At 47.7% G+C, this 18,443-nt stretch overlaps 2 protein-coding genes across 5 annotated transcripts in view; one reads left to right on the forward strand and one right to left on the reverse strand.

Moving 5' to 3' along the window:
* The first annotated feature begins 1,725 nt into the window (after positions 1 to 1,725).
* Positions 1,726 to 18,344, forward strand: PPP1R1A (protein phosphatase 1 regulatory inhibitor subunit 1A). Of its 3 annotated transcripts, XR_012482557.1 has the most exons (8): positions 1,727 to 2,236; positions 11,024 to 11,084; positions 12,386 to 12,423; positions 12,565 to 12,628; positions 13,367 to 13,525; positions 13,929 to 14,035; positions 14,143 to 14,240; positions 14,709 to 14,840. XR_012482557.1 is itself a non-coding variant. In XM_074270121.1 (7 exons), the coding sequence occupies exons 1-6, from the start codon at positions 2,153 to 2,155 to the stop codon at positions 14,033 to 14,035; spliced, it is 513 nt and encodes a 170-aa protein (XP_074126222.1). In that variant the 5' UTR covers positions 1,726 to 2,152; the 3' UTR covers positions 14,709 to 18,344. The 3 variants fall into 3 exon arrangements, 2 of the variants coding, with proteins under 2 accessions (XP_074126222.1, XP_074126221.1); XM_074270121.1 differs by lacking the exon at positions 14,143 to 14,240 and having other exon boundaries at positions 1,726 to 2,236; positions 14,709 to 18,344; XM_074270120.1 differs by lacking the exons at positions 13,929 to 14,035; positions 14,143 to 14,240 and having other exon boundaries at positions 14,709 to 15,043.
* Positions 16,224 to 18,443, reverse strand: part of PDE1B (phosphodiesterase 1B) — a 36,398-nt gene continuing 34,178 nt past the window's right edge. For both annotated transcript variants that reach the window (XM_074270117.1, XM_074270118.1), the window contains one exon: positions 16,224 to 17,745. The gene's annotated coding sequence lies outside the window, so the exon portion shown is untranslated. The remainder of the gene's footprint in view (positions 17,746 to 18,443) is intronic.

Genomic DNA, 18,443 nt, shown 5'->3' on the forward strand with positions numbered 1-18,443 from the left:
CTGTGATTCTGTGACTAAGTAGGTTATAAGTAGGATATCTCTGAGTACACACACACACACACACACACACACACACACACACACACACACTTCTAAATAGTGAGTCCTATCTGGGGTGGGAGTGGGAAAAGGAACAGAGCCACGAGGACAGGCATCAAAGCAACTCCCCAGAAAGTCAGGAGCCAATCCTCCTCCACTGCCTGTTTCAGCGGCTCCCCACCCACCCTAAGGGTTCTACCTAAGGTCTTCCCTCAGTCCCTCCTGTTGTAATGGACAGCTGGCATGCTAAAACAGCTCACAGTTACTATGGTGGGAGAAAAAAGGAGGGGAAGGATAGGGGGAGGGATGGGGGGAGGGATGGGGACAGATCCAAAAGCTGCTCATGCCCAGTTAGTGAAGCCCAGACAGCTGTTTTCCCAGGCTGAGTGAGCTCAGGAGGATCCAGGGAAGGGAAGAAAACTAGTGTCTCTTTAGGGAAAACTTGGGCTGTAGAAGAGTCCTGTGAGTCTCTGTTTTGAGTTCATGAAGTGAAAATGAGAGGCCAATTAATATGAAAATGAGAGTCAGTCAGTCCCTAGGGAGTCAACAGTCCCTCTGGGATCCTTGGCCTTCACCCCAGCACCCACACAGTGTACTGAAGAAAACTGAGCCTTTAGAAGTATGTGTAAAGAGATATGGTCTGGGCAGGTTGGAGAGAGAGCAGAGGTTATTTTGGGAGGTGGGTGTGGAAGGAGATCCAAAACAAGGAGATGTCAGGGAGGTGGGGACAGCTCAGGAGGGTTGCGGAATAACCCCACAGAAGGAGAATTGCTCCCTAAAGCCTCAAGAGAAAATGACTGATTCATGAGCTTCAGTTTGCACATTTTCCACATTTCATTTCCATATTGGCCTTTTAATGTCAAATTAACAGAAATCCCCATTGCCCCCGTCTTTGTCTTTGGTTCCTCAGCCTGTCCCACTTTCAGTAAGGAAAAGTCCTTTTCTTCTAACAGTCTTGTGAGGCAGCCTCTTCCCAAGATTCCACTTATCTTCCTTCTCCTCTGAGAAATAAGATTCCCCTGTAATCCTCATGCCTTAGGTATGACTAGATACCACCTTTTCCCTTCCTGTGGAAAAAGTTCTTCCAGTAGTCCGATAGCCTAACTTCCTTTCCTCACTCTTTACTTTACTCTTTATTCTGTCCCCACTTCATCATAAGGAGATCCAGGTTAGACTCCCTTCCTCTCCCCAGTTCCATCTTTTCCTACTTTTCAAGGCCCATAATTCAATAAAGGAGGGAAATGGTCCATCCATTTCACAAGCACTCTTACCTCTCTCCCCAACACCGCCCTCCCCCCACATACATGCGCCCCTCCTCCTCCTCCAAGCTGAATCTCCTGTATCTGTATCCCTTAGCCTTCCTTCTCCTCCAGGTCCAGCACAAGGCATGAGTACTTCTTCACCAGGTGATACTACAGGATTAGCGGATCTTCCTGAGGTCATCCCATCCATCTCTCTGCTTTAGAGCAGTATTTGAAAAAATCTCAGGAAACTAAGCACAGAGCCCCGCCCCTTTATGGAAAGTCCTCACCAATGTCTAACCCTAGTCCTTCCTACCACAAATCAAAGCCCCTTTTGTCTTGCATCTTCATAGGATAATGGCCTAAAGGATATTTATTAAACTATGCATTGGTTCCCGCCCCCGCTCCCAGCCCCAGCTATATCCCCTTAAAAACCTGCCCAACCTGGATAAATACTCGGGTTCGGGCTCCGCCCGGCTGGACTCAGATTCCCGAGTCCCGGTCCAAGCTCTTGCCCTGTCCCTTCCAGCCACTCTTTGGTAGAAGGCCACACCCCCAGCCCGCGGCACCCCGGTGGTGACCCCCGCTGGCGCGGACCCGACAGGGTTAAGATTTGGGGGCGGGTGGGGGTTCTGGGAGGAAGGGGTACGGAGCCAATCGGCTGCAGCTGAATCCCAGGGAGTGAGGCTCCCAGAGCAGAACCGGAGCAGCGACCGGGCCGGCTGCTAGGGCAGCCACCGGGGGCAAAGGCAGCCAACGAGAGGCGGCTGGCTAGTCCCTCGTGCGCTCCGGGAGCCGCCCCATCCCCCACCTCCACTGCAGCGCCGGCTTTCTTTCACCAGAAGGACCCAGGTGTCCCCGGCGCCCCGGCCATGGAGCAAGACAACAGTCCCCGGAAGATCCAGTTCACCGTCCCGCTGCTGGAGCCACACCTGGACCCGGAGGCGGCGGAGCAGGTGGGGAGCAGGGAGGCTTTGTTGGGCCGAGAGACCCGGGAGGAGTAGCATCCCCAGGGCGGGGGAGGCAGTGGCTACACTCGGCTGGACAGAGCTAAGAATAGAGAGACTTCGGCTCTTTCTGGAAGTCGGGGAGCAAAAAGGTCTACCGTCCTGAGAGGGCGCCCCCCTTGCCCCTCTGCCTACTGTTGTACCCCTATGCTGGAGGGGCGTGATGGAAAAGAATTGCTGTTTAACAATCGGATGACCCCCTCCCCATCCCTCACATATACTCAGAGCCACAAGCCCATTCGGACCGTTGGGAGACAGATGGACAGACGCTCCCACTCTTTTTCTCGCTGCCTCCCCCCTCCTCAGAGACAGACGGCACAGACCAGCTCCCTCCCCAGCCTTGTTAAGGGAGGAGGGGGATGGGAGGAAAGATGCTGGTTCTGTCCCTACAGCCCCTTTCCCTTCGCTTACCCTGCCCTTCCTCCCACCCTTCCCCGGTTTTTAAAGGAACTGGGTGGGGGACTAAGGGTCTCCCACAGTTTCATAGGAGGGAATTAAGTTGGTGAGAGAACCCAAAATAACGAGGAGGGGGTATTGAGGGAGAAAGGGAGAGGGAGGAGGGAGAAATGTAGCCCCAGCTTTTTGTCCTGGAAGAAGAGTGATGGGAAGGAGAGTTGAGGGGCAAAGACTTGGAGTAAGCAGGGAGCTGGGCAGCCTGCTCTGAGGAGCGTTGTCGTCTGTCTTCTGAAGTTCTCTTCGCCTAGGGTGGAGAAATGAACATCTGGACCCTCATCCCAAAAGGATGTAGGAATAATTGACTTACTGAGGAAAAGGTCTTTCATGGGCCTTGAGTGGTAAGGAACAGAACCTTGGGAGGGGTTGCAAGGGTCTGAGTTAAATAATATGCAGATGAGAAGGATGCCACATGCAAATGATGCCTGCTTCTCTGGGATCTTCCCCCACCTCTGGATTTGACCAAAAGAGTAGGTGACATAGCCAGGCCTAGAGTTGCCTGACCTGAGCTATTTTTAGCTTGGAGCAGCCTGACAGAGAGAAGGGGGGTGGGAGGGTAGACTGGACAGGAGGCCAAAGGGTGAGGAGGGCTGGGACCATTGTGCTGGCAAAGGGCTTCCAGCCAGTACTATTGGAAGTAGAGTGAAAATCCTACCACACACACCACCAAATCACAGAGTTAATTAGTTTTGTATCTAATCTGTGCTCTCCCTAAGACTCTCAGAGTTGTCCTCAATCAATTCAATCCCAGATCCATCCAATATAAGTTGTAGTTTCTGACACATACATCACCCCTCTTTTCTGTGTTAGGTCTAGAGGTTTCTTTACCTGGAAAAACTCCCAGCTGTGCTCCCCGGGATCCTGAAGGGAGAATGTTCTTTCTGCTCCAGTTGTTTGGCAAAACAGACCTCTAAATGTGAAGGAAGAAGTATTGCCCTCTCCCACTCTCCTTCCCTTCCCCTCCTCTTTAAGTCTCTAAAGCAGGTATTCCCCAGATACCCACTGGAAAAGTAGGGAGGTCATATGGGCCTTCCCCGCTTTCTCTGAGAGATGAACAGAACCCTGTCTCATACAGATGGCCAGATATTCCAGTCTTTCTCTATCAGCCATAGAATAAGCCATGCCAGTTGCAAAATATGTGATTAGGCCTCAGGAAGAACATTCCCCCAGGGTGGGGCTGGGGGGGGGGATAACTGAAGGGTTCTATCCCTAATCCAACATCCATCTATTTTCTTCCACTTCCCAAAAGATACAGAGATAAGGAAGATGACCTCTGGCTCACAATGAGGAGACTGGTGATAAGAGACCATGTGTGCTGGGGGTGGAGAGCCAGGCAGAACTAACATGATCTGCCTCCAGCTGGTCTCTTCATCCCACTGTCATGGGTTTATTCTTTGTTTGTGGTTGGGGGAGGCAGGTGTGTGTGGTTGGAGAGAGGAAGAAAAGGAGGAGGGGAGGGGATTTACAAAGGTACAAGCAGCAGCCAGGTTAAGGGCCCTCGGGGATGGAGATGGAAAAGTAAGAGGAACCAGCCAAGAGAGAGAAGCTCTTTCCAGTCTTCAGTAAACCTGTATCTTTTTAGTTTAAAATTCTTCCTCCAGTCTAACTTCATTCTCTCCTGCTGAGGTATCACCCTAGAGCTTTAGGAGAATAGCTGGCTAAGCTAATGGGACAATCTCGGAGGGAAATGATTATTATAACACATATAATATGTTTTGGTTTATATAACCTTTTCCTCGCTACAATCCTGCAAAATAAGTAGCATAGTATAATTATTTCTGGTTTTTGAGATTTTGAGACCCAGAAAGGTCAAAAAAACATATCAAAATCTATTTCCTTCATTTTACAAGTAACAAAACTCATACAAAAGACTTGTCCAAGGTCATTGCTTCTGAATCCGGATTCCACTTCCTTTCCATGACACCAAAATGACCTATTCATTGCCACATAGATACTAAGTGATAGGAGAAGAGATTTAAAGCTTGTCTCCTGGCTACAAATCCAGGGGAAGGACTCAGGAATTTGGTGGGCTCTGTCCAATGAGGCAAGAGGTAGGAAGAAGACCTCAAAGTCATTGAGTTGTCTGCCAACCATCTGCAGATTAATCTGGGCATAAATCCAGACTTGGAAGTTTCTGGGAGCTTTGAGGAAGCTTTGTAAGTCTATGGAATAGCTCAGGTCAATGGGAAGTCTTTGCTGAAGTGGTCTGCTATGTGCCAAGCACTCTGGGCACTGGGGAGACATAGGTATAACAGTCTCTGTTTACAAAGGACCAAAGACCCACATTATATGTAATAAGAACTCTAGATTTTGAGAATTTAATTTTAGCTAGGAAAACTGATGAGTACAGATATCAAAAAAGGCTGTAAGGAAGAGGTAGCACCTAAGTCAGACACTGAAAGAAGAGAAGGACTAAAGAAATGGGAGCTTGGGGTGAGGGATAGAATTGATTCCTGGCATGAGCTAAGGAGCAGGATAGATGGAAGGAACCTCAAAGCTTCAGTCCAACCTTCTCCAAATGAGAAAACTAAATTCAGTGACTTACCCAAAATCTTAAGTAGTGAGTAGAAGAGCTAGGATTTGAACTCAGATGCTCTTACTCAAAATCTAGAATTCTTTGCAACAGATTATTCTAAAATTAGAAGACTTGAATTCAAACCTTGGCTTTGTCACTCTCTGAGTGACCTTGGATAAATCATTCAACCTAAGATCTCAGTTTATCAGCAAAATTAGGGAATTGGCAGAACTACCTTTTAAGATCAAACCTAATTCTAGCTGTGTAATACATTGGAGGAAAGGAGGAAAGGGAAAGTAAAAAGGAGAAGAAGGAAGAAAAGGAAAAAGAAGAAAGGAGGGAAAGAGAAGGAGAAAGAAAATGAAAGAAAAGGAAAAGACAAGGAGGCAAAAACGGAAGGGAAGGAGTAGGAAAAAAGAAAAAGAGAGGGAGAAGGGAAGGAAAAAAGGAAAGAGACAAGGGAGAGAGGGGGTGTAGTTTTCCAATCCAGATCCTCTGTCTATAACGCTAGTATTTTTTTCCATTATCCCTCAGTGGCTCCAGAACTCATTCATACACACAAGATTAGGATATACAGATGGGTGTGCCACTAACCACATGGCTGTTTGTATGGGTACACATATAAATCAGATTGGTTTTGTCAGAAACCTTGAAATGTCATCCATCAATCAACAATCATTTAACTGTTTACTATGTCCTAGGCACTGTACAAAGTCATCAGGATACAAAACTAACAGTCCCTGCTCTCAAGGAGCTTACATTCTAAATGCAGAAGACTAGGTAGATAGATAGATAGATAGATAGATAGATAGATAGATAGATAGATAGATAGATAGATAGCTATAGATATAGATATAGATATAGATATATAAAATATATGCATAATGTATGCAAACTGAAATCAAAGTAGTTAGGGAAGGAAGATGATCAGAAGAGGCTTCATGTAGAATGTGGCACCTAAGCTAAGTGTTGAAGGAAACCAAAGGTTCCAAGAAGCAGAGGGAGGAAGGAGTGAATTCCAGGCATGATGGATAGCCTAGGGAGAAACAGAAGAGTGAATACAGTGAATAGGTAACGTTGATTTGGCCAGGATGGCTAGCAGATTCAGAGTTTAAGAGGAGAAAATTAGGGAAAGACCAGGTTATGAAGAGTTTTAAATGCTGAACATTAACAGGGTCCAAGAGGAGGCAGGAGAGAGTAGTGAAGGGAAAGAGATAATGACATGTTTTGGACATGTTAAGCTTGAGATGCCCGAAAGACATCCACTTTGAAACATCCAAAAAGCAGTTTGTGATGCAGGATTGCAGCACAGGAGAAGAGTAAACTAGAACTGGTAGTCATCAGTATAGAGATGATAATTGTACCCATGGGAGCTGATGAGATCACTAAGAGAAGGTGCAGGAAGAAAATAGAAGACAGTGCAGGACAAAGCTTTGGGTACACTCACAGTTAAGAGATATGACATGGATGATGAATCAGCAAAAGAGCCTGAAAAGAATTAAACAGAAAATTAGATGGGGGAAGCAGTAAATTCAGAAATATCCAAAAAGAGAGAACAGTTAATGTCACATGCTGCACAGGGGTCAAGGAAAATAAGGATGGAGAAGAGATAGTTAGATTTGACAATTAAGATATGTAACTTGGGAGGGAGAAGCCTTAGTGGAATGATGAAGTCCGAAGGCAGATTGTATGGTGTTTTAGAGCATGTGGACTGGAGACATCTAATATAGATGGCTTTTCAAAGGAATTAAACTGAGATTGAAAAAGATCATAGCATCATTGCCATAGAATCCAGAAGGTAGGTCAGAGAGTATCAAGTCTAACCCCCTCATTTTACAAACAAGAAACTGAGTCCTTAATAAATAAAGCAATATGGATTGAACCTAAATTCTCTAATTCACATAGTTCTTTCCATTGATCCACTCTACTTATAGGAGGCTAGTTAGGAAAGTTGGTGGGACCTAATGAGGATTGTCTAAGGGTAAATGAGAGCTGAGTGTATTTAAAGGCATCAAAGAAATGAGACTTAGATAGGGGGAGGGAAAAATTATTGAGAGTAGATAATGATAATAGAATTAATCTGCTGGAGAAGGCAGTAGAGAATAAGATCAAAGGGCCATCTAGAGGACTTGGCATTGATGAAAAGAAGGGCTGTATCTTCATCAGAGACTGAAGTAAAGGAAAAATGAGGGAAATGAAGTCATGGTGTTGTGAGATGAAGAGGACAAATTGTCAGATGTGGAGGAGAGAAAAGAGTTCTCAGCAAATAGTGTCATATTCAATAAAGCATCTCGGCTAAAGGGAGGAGGAGAGGTAATATGGGAGAGAAGATAGGATTTGGTTAGCCTCTGTTGGAAGTGGAATAGAGAAAGAATTAGGGAAGAGAAAAAGGACTGTCTTGCTTCAATGAGAGCCCAGTTAAGAGATTAAATAACATAAATTTGCAGTGTGGTTGGTTTCAAATTTTCCATCAGCTCCATTCAGGAGTGCATAAATAGAAGAGGAGGCAAATGGTAGGGGAATAATCCAGTTTGTCAGGGCCCGAACAGCAGTAAGACAAGAGAGTGAGGGAGTGGAGGATAGAGGATGATGTGAAATTGGACTGGTTCTCTAAAGATGTGGAAGGGAAAAGTAAAGCAGAGTAGAGGTGGTGGGCTGGCACAATACAGAGGGGTACAGAGAGTAAAAGTCATGATAAAGATGAAGAGGAGATTGAGGGGAATGAGACATAGGAAAAGATGGAATGACAGCAAGCTGTGATCAAATAATTTCAGTTCTTGAGCATGAAATTGATGGAATGATGATGAAAGGGTATGGCCATCTTTGTGTGCTGCTGAGATAAAGTGGAGGAATAAGTCATATAAAATGAAAAGATTAAGTAACTGTGTACTTAAATTTAAGTACTTAAATACTTGAGATTAAGTAAATATGTACATATACATGTTGAGGTCCCCTTTGTAAAAGGGCATGAGCTGATTAGTAGCTGTGTGAAACTGGTCATGTCCCTTAATCCTTTTTGCCTCAGTTTCCTCATCTGTAAAATGAGACAGAAAAGGAAATGGTAAAACAGCTCGGTATCTTTGCCAAGAAAATTCTGAATAGAGTCACAAAGTCAGACATGAGTGAAAAATAACTGAATAACAACAACATGAGTTGGTACAGAAAAGAAGATTGAATTTGATAAAAGAGGCATATGACCCCAGGGAGAGGAAATGTCTTATTACCACCTCATCTCACATTCCCCACAACTCCCAACTCCTTTTCCAACTCCCCCGAGTTGTTCCCATTATTCTCCTGAGAAGTCCTAACTAGCAAAAGGGCATTTTGTGCATTGGAAGAAGATCTTTTATATATATATATATATATATATATATATATATATATATATATATATATATATATATACTGATAAGAATCCAAAACTGTTAAGAGACTTGAAAATCTAAATTCATTTGTCTTTGTATCCCAGCACCTTGGTCCAGAATAGTCATTTGCCCTCACCTCAACACCACCTCCCCACTCCAATTTCTCTCAAGACTGGATAATCCCTCCCGGTTCTGTCCAGCCCCTTTCTTTCTCTCATTCTTCCACACTAATATAGTGCCAAGAAAATGAGAAATCTACATCTCTAAGGGTCACTTTCAGAATAGCCAGCCCTATTGGCAACTTGTCAAAGGAACGGGAGTTTGGGTGAGGTCAGATAAGAGATTGTTACAGTGACTATAGGTGAATGAGAGGGTCGTGAGTAAGGTACAAGATTTCCCAGCCACACTCAATGCCCTAACCAAGGTCCTGATGTAATGGAAAGAGCACTAGACTTAGAGTTTGGGTTAGACTGCTCAAGTCTTACACTACTGGCATGACCTTGGGAAAGGCATATAACTCCTGAGCTTTGTCCCTTCTACAGAATGGGTGTAATGAAATCCATACTACCTACGCCAAAAGATTGTTTATGAGGAATAAATGAGGATATATGTAAAGTCTAAGCACTTTACAAACCTGAAAACATTGTAGAAATATAAGCAGATGTCTTTGTTATATTTCTACAGTTATGTATCACTGTTGGGTTTTTGTTTGTTTGTTTTTTTTGAAGCAATTGGGGTTAAGTGACTCACCCAGGATCACACAGCAAGGAAGTGTTAAGTGTCTGAGGCCAGATTTGAGATTTGAACCCAGGTCCTCCTGACCTCAGGGCTGGTGCTCTATCCACTGCACCACATAGCTGCCCCTATTATATGATATTGCTATCATGATTTAGGATCCTGTGTCCTTTCTGCAAGCCTCCTTAGAGTTACTGAAGGCTCATTTGGGAAGGCACCTTTTCTAGGGAGGGAAGGAGGACACTGAGGAAGAAATGAAATAAGAGATGCTAGTAAAAGAGTGGCCAAAAAGAAAATAGACTGAAAGGGCACTGAAGAATGTCAGGATTAGAGGTGGCTGTGGGGAAAAAAGAAGAAAGCCTGAGGGTGATACTGGGAGGAAGAGGATCAGTGGCTGGGGATCATTGGTGGAAGAGAGTTTGAAGAGATAATTGGAAGGAAAGAGAGCAAGAGAGAGTTTGGGGATACTAGAGAAGAGAGAGTAGAAGACACATAGAGGATGAGGAGCAATGACTAGGAAAATGCTGGGAAAACAACAGGATCTAGGAGATTATCTAGGGAAAGGACCTGAAAGGTGCTCATGGGAATGGGACTAAAAACACTGAGGGAAAAAAGGACAGAAACCAGATGAGACACAAGATTATGGAGATTGATCCTGGCAAGAACTTGAAGAAAAAATGTGCCTCGGCCAGGAGTATGAGCTGAAAAGTGGCTGGTGCTGATTTGTCCTGTTTGAGGTCTTGGATCTCCTCCCATGTTATCCCTGAGATATAAGCATTATCGAAGTGAGGAGTCTCTCTAGAGATGCTGGCACACAGGGTCCATGTTTCTGCTTGGTGGGAAAAACATCATGATCTCCCCAGTTATTTCTGGCCATCGATCCCTGGACATTAGTTTGGAGATGCTGCAACTGCTGAGTAGGGAAAGGCCAAAGCCAAGAAGGGAGAATTGAGGCAATAGAAAGGGTTCCGGGTTATTCAGGAGAAGCTAAACCTGGGGATAGGGCTGGTTTATCATTAGCAAAAAAGGTATTGGAGGGTTATAAATATATAGACTGCCTATATATATATAGGTCCTTACCAAGGACCATGTTGTATGAAGATAGATTGTGGGATCCTTGGAGCACCATTACTAATAATTAAGGATGATATAGAGTGCTTTATAATTTGTAGGAGCAGTTGATATCACTTGTCTCATTTGTCACAACTGACATTGTGTAACGTAGTGCAAGTAGTATAAGGTGGCTAGTATAAGTATTGTTTTTCCCATTTTACAGACTGAAACTGAGGCTCAGGGAGCTGTCATGAGTTATCATAGAATGCCATCTTAGAACTGAAAGGGACGTTTGGGTAACATTCCCTCAATTTGCAAAGGAGGAAGCTGAAGAGATGAAATTATTTGTCTAAAGGATTTGCGATAGTCAGTGCAGAGCTGGGAGCCAGGCCTGTTTCAGATCTGGGGCTCTCTCCATTCTTCCACATTGCCTCTCTTTGTTCTGGGTTGTGCAAAGCAGACGTGTGTGTGATGTGTGTGTCTTGGACAGGGCCATATTGAGTATAAATTAAATGGAACGTGGCCCAATCCATCATGTGCTGCGCTGCTGGTCACTAGGACTCCGCAGTGTCTGGCTGACAAGACTTCACTTCCCCCTCTTTCGTACCCTCCCAGATCCGGAGGCGTCGTCCCACCCCTGCCACCCTTGTGCTGACCAGTGACCAGTCATCTCCAGGTAACTCAGAAGCCCCCTGGACACAGCATGATATCTGGGTCCCACTGTGGGAGAGGATACCTAAATCCCAGGGGAAAAGTGAGAGTCGGAGTTAGGAAGTGGGATGCTGGGAGCTCCCAAACCTCCTGAGCCTCAAGAATAGAGTAAAAGCTGAGGGAGAGGGGCTGGGTGTACAGAACTGAGAAAAGCAATGGAAGGGGGTCTGAAAGCTTATATTTCATAGGAGTAGAGGGAGGTACCTAGTTCCTGGGAGAGAAATAAGATTAGGGAATATCCTAAGTCTTGGTGAGCGCCTTAAGCAGGCTGGGCTAGCAGGGGAACTTCCTTTGCTTTCTTAGTGATGAGAGCAAGAGGTGGGAGGGGCAGGGGCACCACCTGCCTCCTCAACACCCCCAGGAATTGGGCTGGTCAACTGATTTGCTGGTTGCCACAGCAACAGCCTACTAGGTTTCTCCAGTAAGTATGAGATACTGCTGCTCCTCCCCTTCCCTCCTTCCCCAGGAGAGACAGTGACATCTGTGGGGGAGGGGGACTTTCCTCTCCCTACTCCCGCTCACAGCTCCCAAAGACTTGAGAATAGAGTAAAAGAATAACAAGAGAGAGACCAGAAAAGAGCTGGACTCCAAGTCACTAGGGTGTCCTCCAAGGACCCCCTTCAGGAGAGAGGGAAAGGAGAAGTGTAAGAAAGGAGCTTCTCCCACTGAGAAAACAGCTTCAAAGTCACCCTCTGCATCCTAAGCCAGGACAGGCTCGCTGTGGTCTGACCCCTTCCTGCTATTCCCTGCCCAAGCTGGCCTAGGAACAGAGCCCTGTCCTAGGCACCAAGGTGGGAGAGCAGCAAGGACTGGTCGATGAACACATAGCTCCAGACTGACAAGTAAAAAAGTCCCAGACATAAGGACCAAGGCAGAAGAAATGGGAACCCCAGATTTCAGCCCTGAAGCTTAAGAGCTATGCAGCTTGGAGAAGAGACTTAAGGAGGGCTCCTGGGAGGAAGGAGCAAATCCTATCCCAGCAAAACCTGATACCAACAAAGGTTGCTCCTAGTGGCAAGCCCACTGGCTGCCTTTTTTACCATCCTTTAGAGGCATCAAGACATGATGGAAAAGGTAGGGTCCTGGTGGCGGGCAGGATCCCTGAATTCTAGGCCTGGCTCCTATACCAAGCCACTTCATGACAGTCCCTTTCTTTGACCTTAGTTTCCTTGTTTGTTAAATGAGGTAGCTGAACTAAATGATTCCTAATTCTGGTTCTCAACTTCTGTTTCCATGATTCTTCCTCCTCCATCACTCCTTCCCCAGAGATCGATGAAGATCGGCTTCCAAATCCTCTGTTCAAGGTAAATGGATAATCCAAACTCCCTCTCTCTGTGCCATGGTGGTGATGCAATGGACAGGGGTCTGGTGCTGAACCCAGGTGGGGAGGGGCAGGAACAAGCCTCAGGGCTGGAGGTCCCAGCTTCATTCTGTGTCCCTTACAGTCCACACTGTCCATGTCTCCAAGGCAGAGGAAGAAGGTGACCCGGACCACGCCCACGATGAAAGGTTTGGGGGACCCTCCTCTCACCATCTTGCATTTCCTCTTGTGCTCCTTCCCTTGAGGTCTTTAAATCTGTCAGGTCCAAGGCAGGTAGAGCTCTGTCTGAATGGGAATGGATGAGAAGACCCTCTGGTTTCCAGAGACAGGAAAAAGAATCTGTAGTATCATTGGCCCCATCTCTCTGCCTCTCCCTGGCAACACTTCTTTTGGCTACACCTTTCACTTCTTGGGGGGGCCTCAGTTATCCCATCTATAAATGAGGCTTTTGAACAATATTCTCTCTCAGACTAAATCCTACAGGATTTTATAATCCCTTCTGCCCTTTATATAATACATATACATGTGTTACATGTATATACACATGTATGTATGTGTATATATATATAAATATGTGTGTATAAATATATGTAAAATCCACAATCCTTTATAATCCATCCCAGTCCAAGGAGAATCTCTCCTGTTCTCAAAACTACTTCCCCCAATTTTCTGTTGTTTTTCTGTAGGGAAGTCCTTTCCAATATCTAATTCAATTTCTCCCACGATAGTTGACACTTCATGCCTTTTTTCAGTCCTCTGGAAGGGAAAGAATTTCAGTGGGTACAATATCATAGCGTGAGGCCCCTCCCAGAGGTCAGGATCTCTAAATTGTTGAATTTGGGGCGTGGGGGAGTGGATTAAAGGGTTAATCTGGGAGAGCACATTCAGCAGAGTCTTCCTTCCATGGCACTCCCCGTTCTCTGAAGAGCTCCAAATGATGGTGGAACATCACCTGGGCCAGCAGCAGCAGGGGGAGGAAACGGAGGCAGCAGCAGCGGAGAGTGAAGAAGCACAGGAATCCTGCATGCCTGAGAGTGAGGACCCAGAAATGGATTCAAGGCTGAGCCTCACTGGAGCTGCCCAGAGTATGTGAATAATGGGGGGGGATTGATTTCAGAGGACATCCTGGTCTCCTAGTCCTGTGGGAGTGGGAGGAACCAAGAGATTTCCCTTTAAAAGGGAGGGGGGGGGGTTGAGGGGAGATCTGGTCCCAAGGCCAAAGTATTTCAGCAATGCAGGGAGATTTACATACATTTTCATCTCATTTACATATCATTCTTAGCAGCTGTTCCCCAGCTCCCCAGGTCTGTCCTCTCCATCCACTGCCCTCTCTCCTGGAAAATCTCCAGGTTGGCTCTTTGTGAGTGTGCCCTAATTGAGCTAGGCTTCTCTGCAGAGCTAAGGGCAGGAGAGATGGGGAGTCGGGAGCAGCAGGGGCCCAGTCTCCCCGAGGCCCCTCCCCAAGGCAGACCCTTCTCCCTTCCCCAGGGCTTCCAGAATCCATCCCCAAGATCCAGGAGACTGGCAGTGAGGAACGTAGCTCAGAGGCACCAACAATTCATATACAAGCTTCAGGCTCCAGGGGGGCAGACTAGGTAATAAGCCCTGGAGCTGGGAGGCTCCCCAACAGAAGGGTCGGCGGGGGGGCTGGGGAAGGGAAGGAGGGAACCATGGGTTTCAGCCTCTGAATGGGGTGTTCTAGGTGCCCACACCACCTCTGAGGGTCAAACCACAGTAGGTGGCCTGGAGCTACAGCAGGAGGGATTGAGGTTAGACATCAAGAAGATGCCTCTGGAATAGGTAAAAGAGAGAGATTTGTGGAAGCTTTGGTGGGATAGTGGAAAGAGCGCTAGTGTGGGAGTGGGGAGAACTGGGTCCAAATCCACAACCACAAACGCTAACCTCAGGTCTGTAGCTCACCAGCTGAGTGACCTCGGGCCCATCATTTCATCTCGCTGGCCCTCAGTTTTCTCATCTTATAAAATGAGGGGGGGGAGAGAGGAAGGAGCACCTGGACTGCGGCTTGGCCAGGGTCCTGATGGGAAAAGGGACATGAATAAGATGATCCACCTTCTGACTCCCAGAATGTCCAATTTTCTCCCCGGGTGAAACAAGTGGGAGGACCAAGAGGAAATTAAGCAGAAGTTATAGTGGGAAGGAGGGGAATTAGATATGGGTCCAAAAGCAGGAAAACAATCCGGGCAACAACTCCAGAGAACACCGTTCCTCAGCCCCCGACTCACTGTCTCCCTCTCCCCACCCCCACAGGTCCATGGGCCACAAAGCTGACCAGGAATCGAGACTGGGGCTGGAGCCCCCACAAATGCTGGTTCTTTTCTTCTTTCTTCACTTCTGGGGGAAAACTCTTGTTTCTAAAAAGTGATAAATTTGGTGTTGGGCCTTTGGTGCCTTTTTTCTTTCCCAGATATGAGGGCCTCCAGTGTTCTTGTCTCCCTTCCCCCACCTCTTAGCAAGCCTCTTGGGACTGCGGAGACAGCCCTGTCACTCAAGCCAGAAGACAAAGGTCAGCTTTTATTTCAAGCCAGAGGGATGAGGATTTCGCACCCGAGTTATCCATTTGCTAGGAGGAACTTGTCTCCCTGGCCATTTTGGAAAATAGGCGGGGCCCTGGGCCCCAAAGCACCGGAGAGGTCAAAATGACCTTGGGAATCGCTGGGCAGCCACTTTGCAGTGTCAGGGAAGGAGAAAGCTTGTCTTCCTATAACCGAGCTGGGGCCTCCCTCTGGTGATCAAAAGTCGACATGACAAGCTTCCACGTATAAACCCAGAAAGTGTCGAGCATCCCCAGCAAGTGAGACCCAGCTCCCAAACCAGTTAGCCGCTGTTACCCACTTTGTGGGCTTATCAGCACCTCTTCCCTTGGCCAGCTGCCAAGGTGATTCATGTTTCAGATAGAAGATGAACGAGGTCATCTTAAAGACCCTTTCCGACTCTAAGATTCCGCCATTCTATGGTGTCCCGGCCAGGACTCTGAAAAGGGGGGGGGAGGTGTTTGGGTGGCTGGGTGCCCGTCTCAGCCCAGGTTCCAATCAGCCACGATTTAGAGACTGTTATTGACCTCCAGCTTTCTCCCTCCCTGTGAGTAACAGAGATGACCAGCATGGAAGCCAAGGGGGATGAGCAAATGGATAGGCTTTCCAGGCTCTGAATTTTAAGACACAATCCTACAATCCCCACGTCCACTCTCCAAGACATGAAAGGGATCAAAGAAAAAGCCAGTGTCCCAAAGTCACCCCGATGAATCCAAGCTCAAGGTCTCCACCTTAGGTGCCTCTGGTTGGGTGGGAGGAGAGATCAAACGATTACCCTGTGATTTGCAGCAGCTTATAAAGAGCTTTCTTCACAATGGCCCTGTGAAGTAGGCCATGCAGGCCCACAAAGGGGCAAGCTCAGTGATGTCCATAATCCCTCAGCCACAGTGAGGGGACCAGATGTGGGCCCAATTCCACCGAGGCCACTGTTGTTTCCCTTACAACGTGCTGTAAAGACAGCCTGGACCATCGAGCTATCTCCTGGTCAGGAGCTATTAGACTAGAAGTTGGCAGGGGTGGGATAAGTTTGTCCAGCTATTTCCTGCAGATCCTTAAACAGGGACTCCTCGGGACCATCCTCCTTTCTTCCTCGGAATCTAGGCCATCTCTTCAGGGACACGAGTAAAAACCACCCCACCCTGCACCCAATCCCCGCACCTGTCTCCTTACCTGCCCCATATCCCATACCTGCACCCAGCCCCCCAGACTGAAAGATGACGGCAACATCAGACCCTGTCTCCCTCCTTTATTGGTCTCTGGATGTAGCAGTGGTCTGCAAGGAGGGGGTGGGGAGAGTCACATGCGCCTCTGTCCCCAGTCCCCAGGTAGGAGAGGGTGCTGGGGCAGGAAGGGAGGCCAGCATGTTGAAGAAACCATGGTGGATACAAGACACATGGAACACAGCCCACTGTACGGATGTGCTGAGCAGTATTTACACAGAGGGCAGGGTCACCTCAAATTTGGTTTTTCTCTTGGGGATGAGAGGAGGGAAGAAGAGGGGGGCACTTTTCCCAAGCCCACCCATCCCCTGCCTATGGTTACCCCGGATTACCATCCCAAGGTGGGTAACCATTTGGGAGAGGGGAGCGGGCCCAGGAACTGATTATATCGTGCGTGGGTCTGTCATCGGTAGTGGATTTTTGGATTGCACATCCCCCTTCCCGTTACACAAACGCCAGCCCATCCAAGCCCTGGGCCACCCCCATTCAGGGTGGCCGTGCCTGGCAGGAGCTGCCGGTCACTCCCCCCCAATGGTATGGAGAGCATTAGAGCTTGTGCTGTTTGAAGGTGTCCTTGCCGGGGTTTGTGTCAGGGAAGTCTCAAAGCACTTTACAGACATTGGTCGGAGGGAAGCTGCCCCCGCCCCAGCCAGGTTGTCTGATGTTGGGGAGAGCGGGACGTTGGGCTCAATGTAGGGGAAGCCATACAAACAGGAGTTGGGTCCCCAGCCTTTCTCATGCTGCTGAAGCCCCTGGGGTGCACCCATATACGTGGGCAGCAATCTCTCCCCTGGCTCCAGAATCACATTCAAAATGGGCAAGAGGAAGAGAGATACCTGGGGAATGAGGGCAGGAGTAAAAGGTATTGGAGTGGAGGAGAAGAGAAGGACCTGGGTCAGAACAACTTGGGGGGAAAGGTAGAAAGCTATCTTCTTCAGGAGCCTGGTGAATAAGAGAAAACCATCTCCCTCCCCAGCTTTCAGAGACCCACATGTCCTGCTCTGGCCCCTCCCAGGGGGAGGGAGGAAACTGGGGCCCAGACCTGCCAGCAAAGATCTGGGATGGGAGTCCCAAGGGGACCCCCAAAATGTATTGCTCAGAAACTTGGAGGCAAGAAGAGTATTGCACTGGAGGGGGCTGGCATTACTGATTTTTCCCACCCCAATTCCTGGGGTGGGAGACAGTCCAGAAAGCTTCTCCCCCACAAGAAGACACCTGGATATTTGGGAGGGAGGGGGAGAAGTCCAGAGAAAGAGGAATTGGACAAAGCTCCCTGGGTTCTACTGCCTGAGAGGAAAGTGTGCCCCATTATGGGGGATGGCAAGGGGCTTCCTAGTAGGGAGTGGCAGACTCAAGCCCAGGCCCAAATGTCCCCTTCCCCCAACCCCATAATTTCTGACATTTGGCCTTTAGGGTCATCCATCTGCTCTCTTCACCCTCGGGTTTCCCTGCCTCAGATCCATCTGTCATTCGAGGGAGCCAGTCCCAGTGAGTGGTGCTGATGGCGTCAACGACTTTGGGCTACATTAAAACCTGAGAGGCAAAGAGAGCATGTTAAAATGATCCCATCTCACACACTCCCCTCCAAACCCAGTCACCTCCCTTCTGGCTCATGTGGGCAGGGATCCCATCTCGCCTGATCCCTGCTGCTCTCATCCTGAGATCTCACCTACGATGGGGGTCCGGGGGAAATGAGGAACCAAAGGAGATTCTCCCTCTTTTGTTCTAGTCTGTCATCCAGCTTTCCTTAACTGCCTCCTCAGAGGGAGGTTTTTGCTAAAATCTAAGCCCCATCCTCCATGGAAATGAGAATTGCTATGTGGGGATGGGAAGGAGCACCAGCCTGAGAATCAGGGACTCAGCCAATAACCTGCTCTGTGACCTCGGGCAGTCATTCAGCTAAGTGACAGCCCCTCAGAATCAGCAGGACTAGATCCAAGTCTTGCTTCAGACACCAGCTGTGTGACTTTGGACTGGTCACTTCCCTCAGTGTCCATTTCTTCATCCTCGCCTCCCGCCATGTTATGTGCTGTGCAAATCTTAATGTGCTATACAAAAGCTAGCTGTCATTATCATTAATACTCTGCTGTGCTCTGGACCTCAGCTTTTGCCAAATAAAGGACTTGAATCTCTAACATTCGTTGAGAGGCACAGGTCTTTTCCAAGAGATTCTGGGACTTCTCAGCCTCAGCCCTGCCACTAGCTGAACCACTCCCTCCTCTCCCCTGTGC

The sequence above is a fragment of the Sminthopsis crassicaudata genome, chromosome 5, assembly GCF_048593235.1.
Source record: "Sminthopsis crassicaudata isolate SCR6 chromosome 5, ASM4859323v1, whole genome shotgun sequence".
NCBI classification, from domain to species: Eukaryota; Metazoa; Chordata; class Mammalia; order Dasyuromorphia; family Dasyuridae; genus Sminthopsis; species Sminthopsis crassicaudata.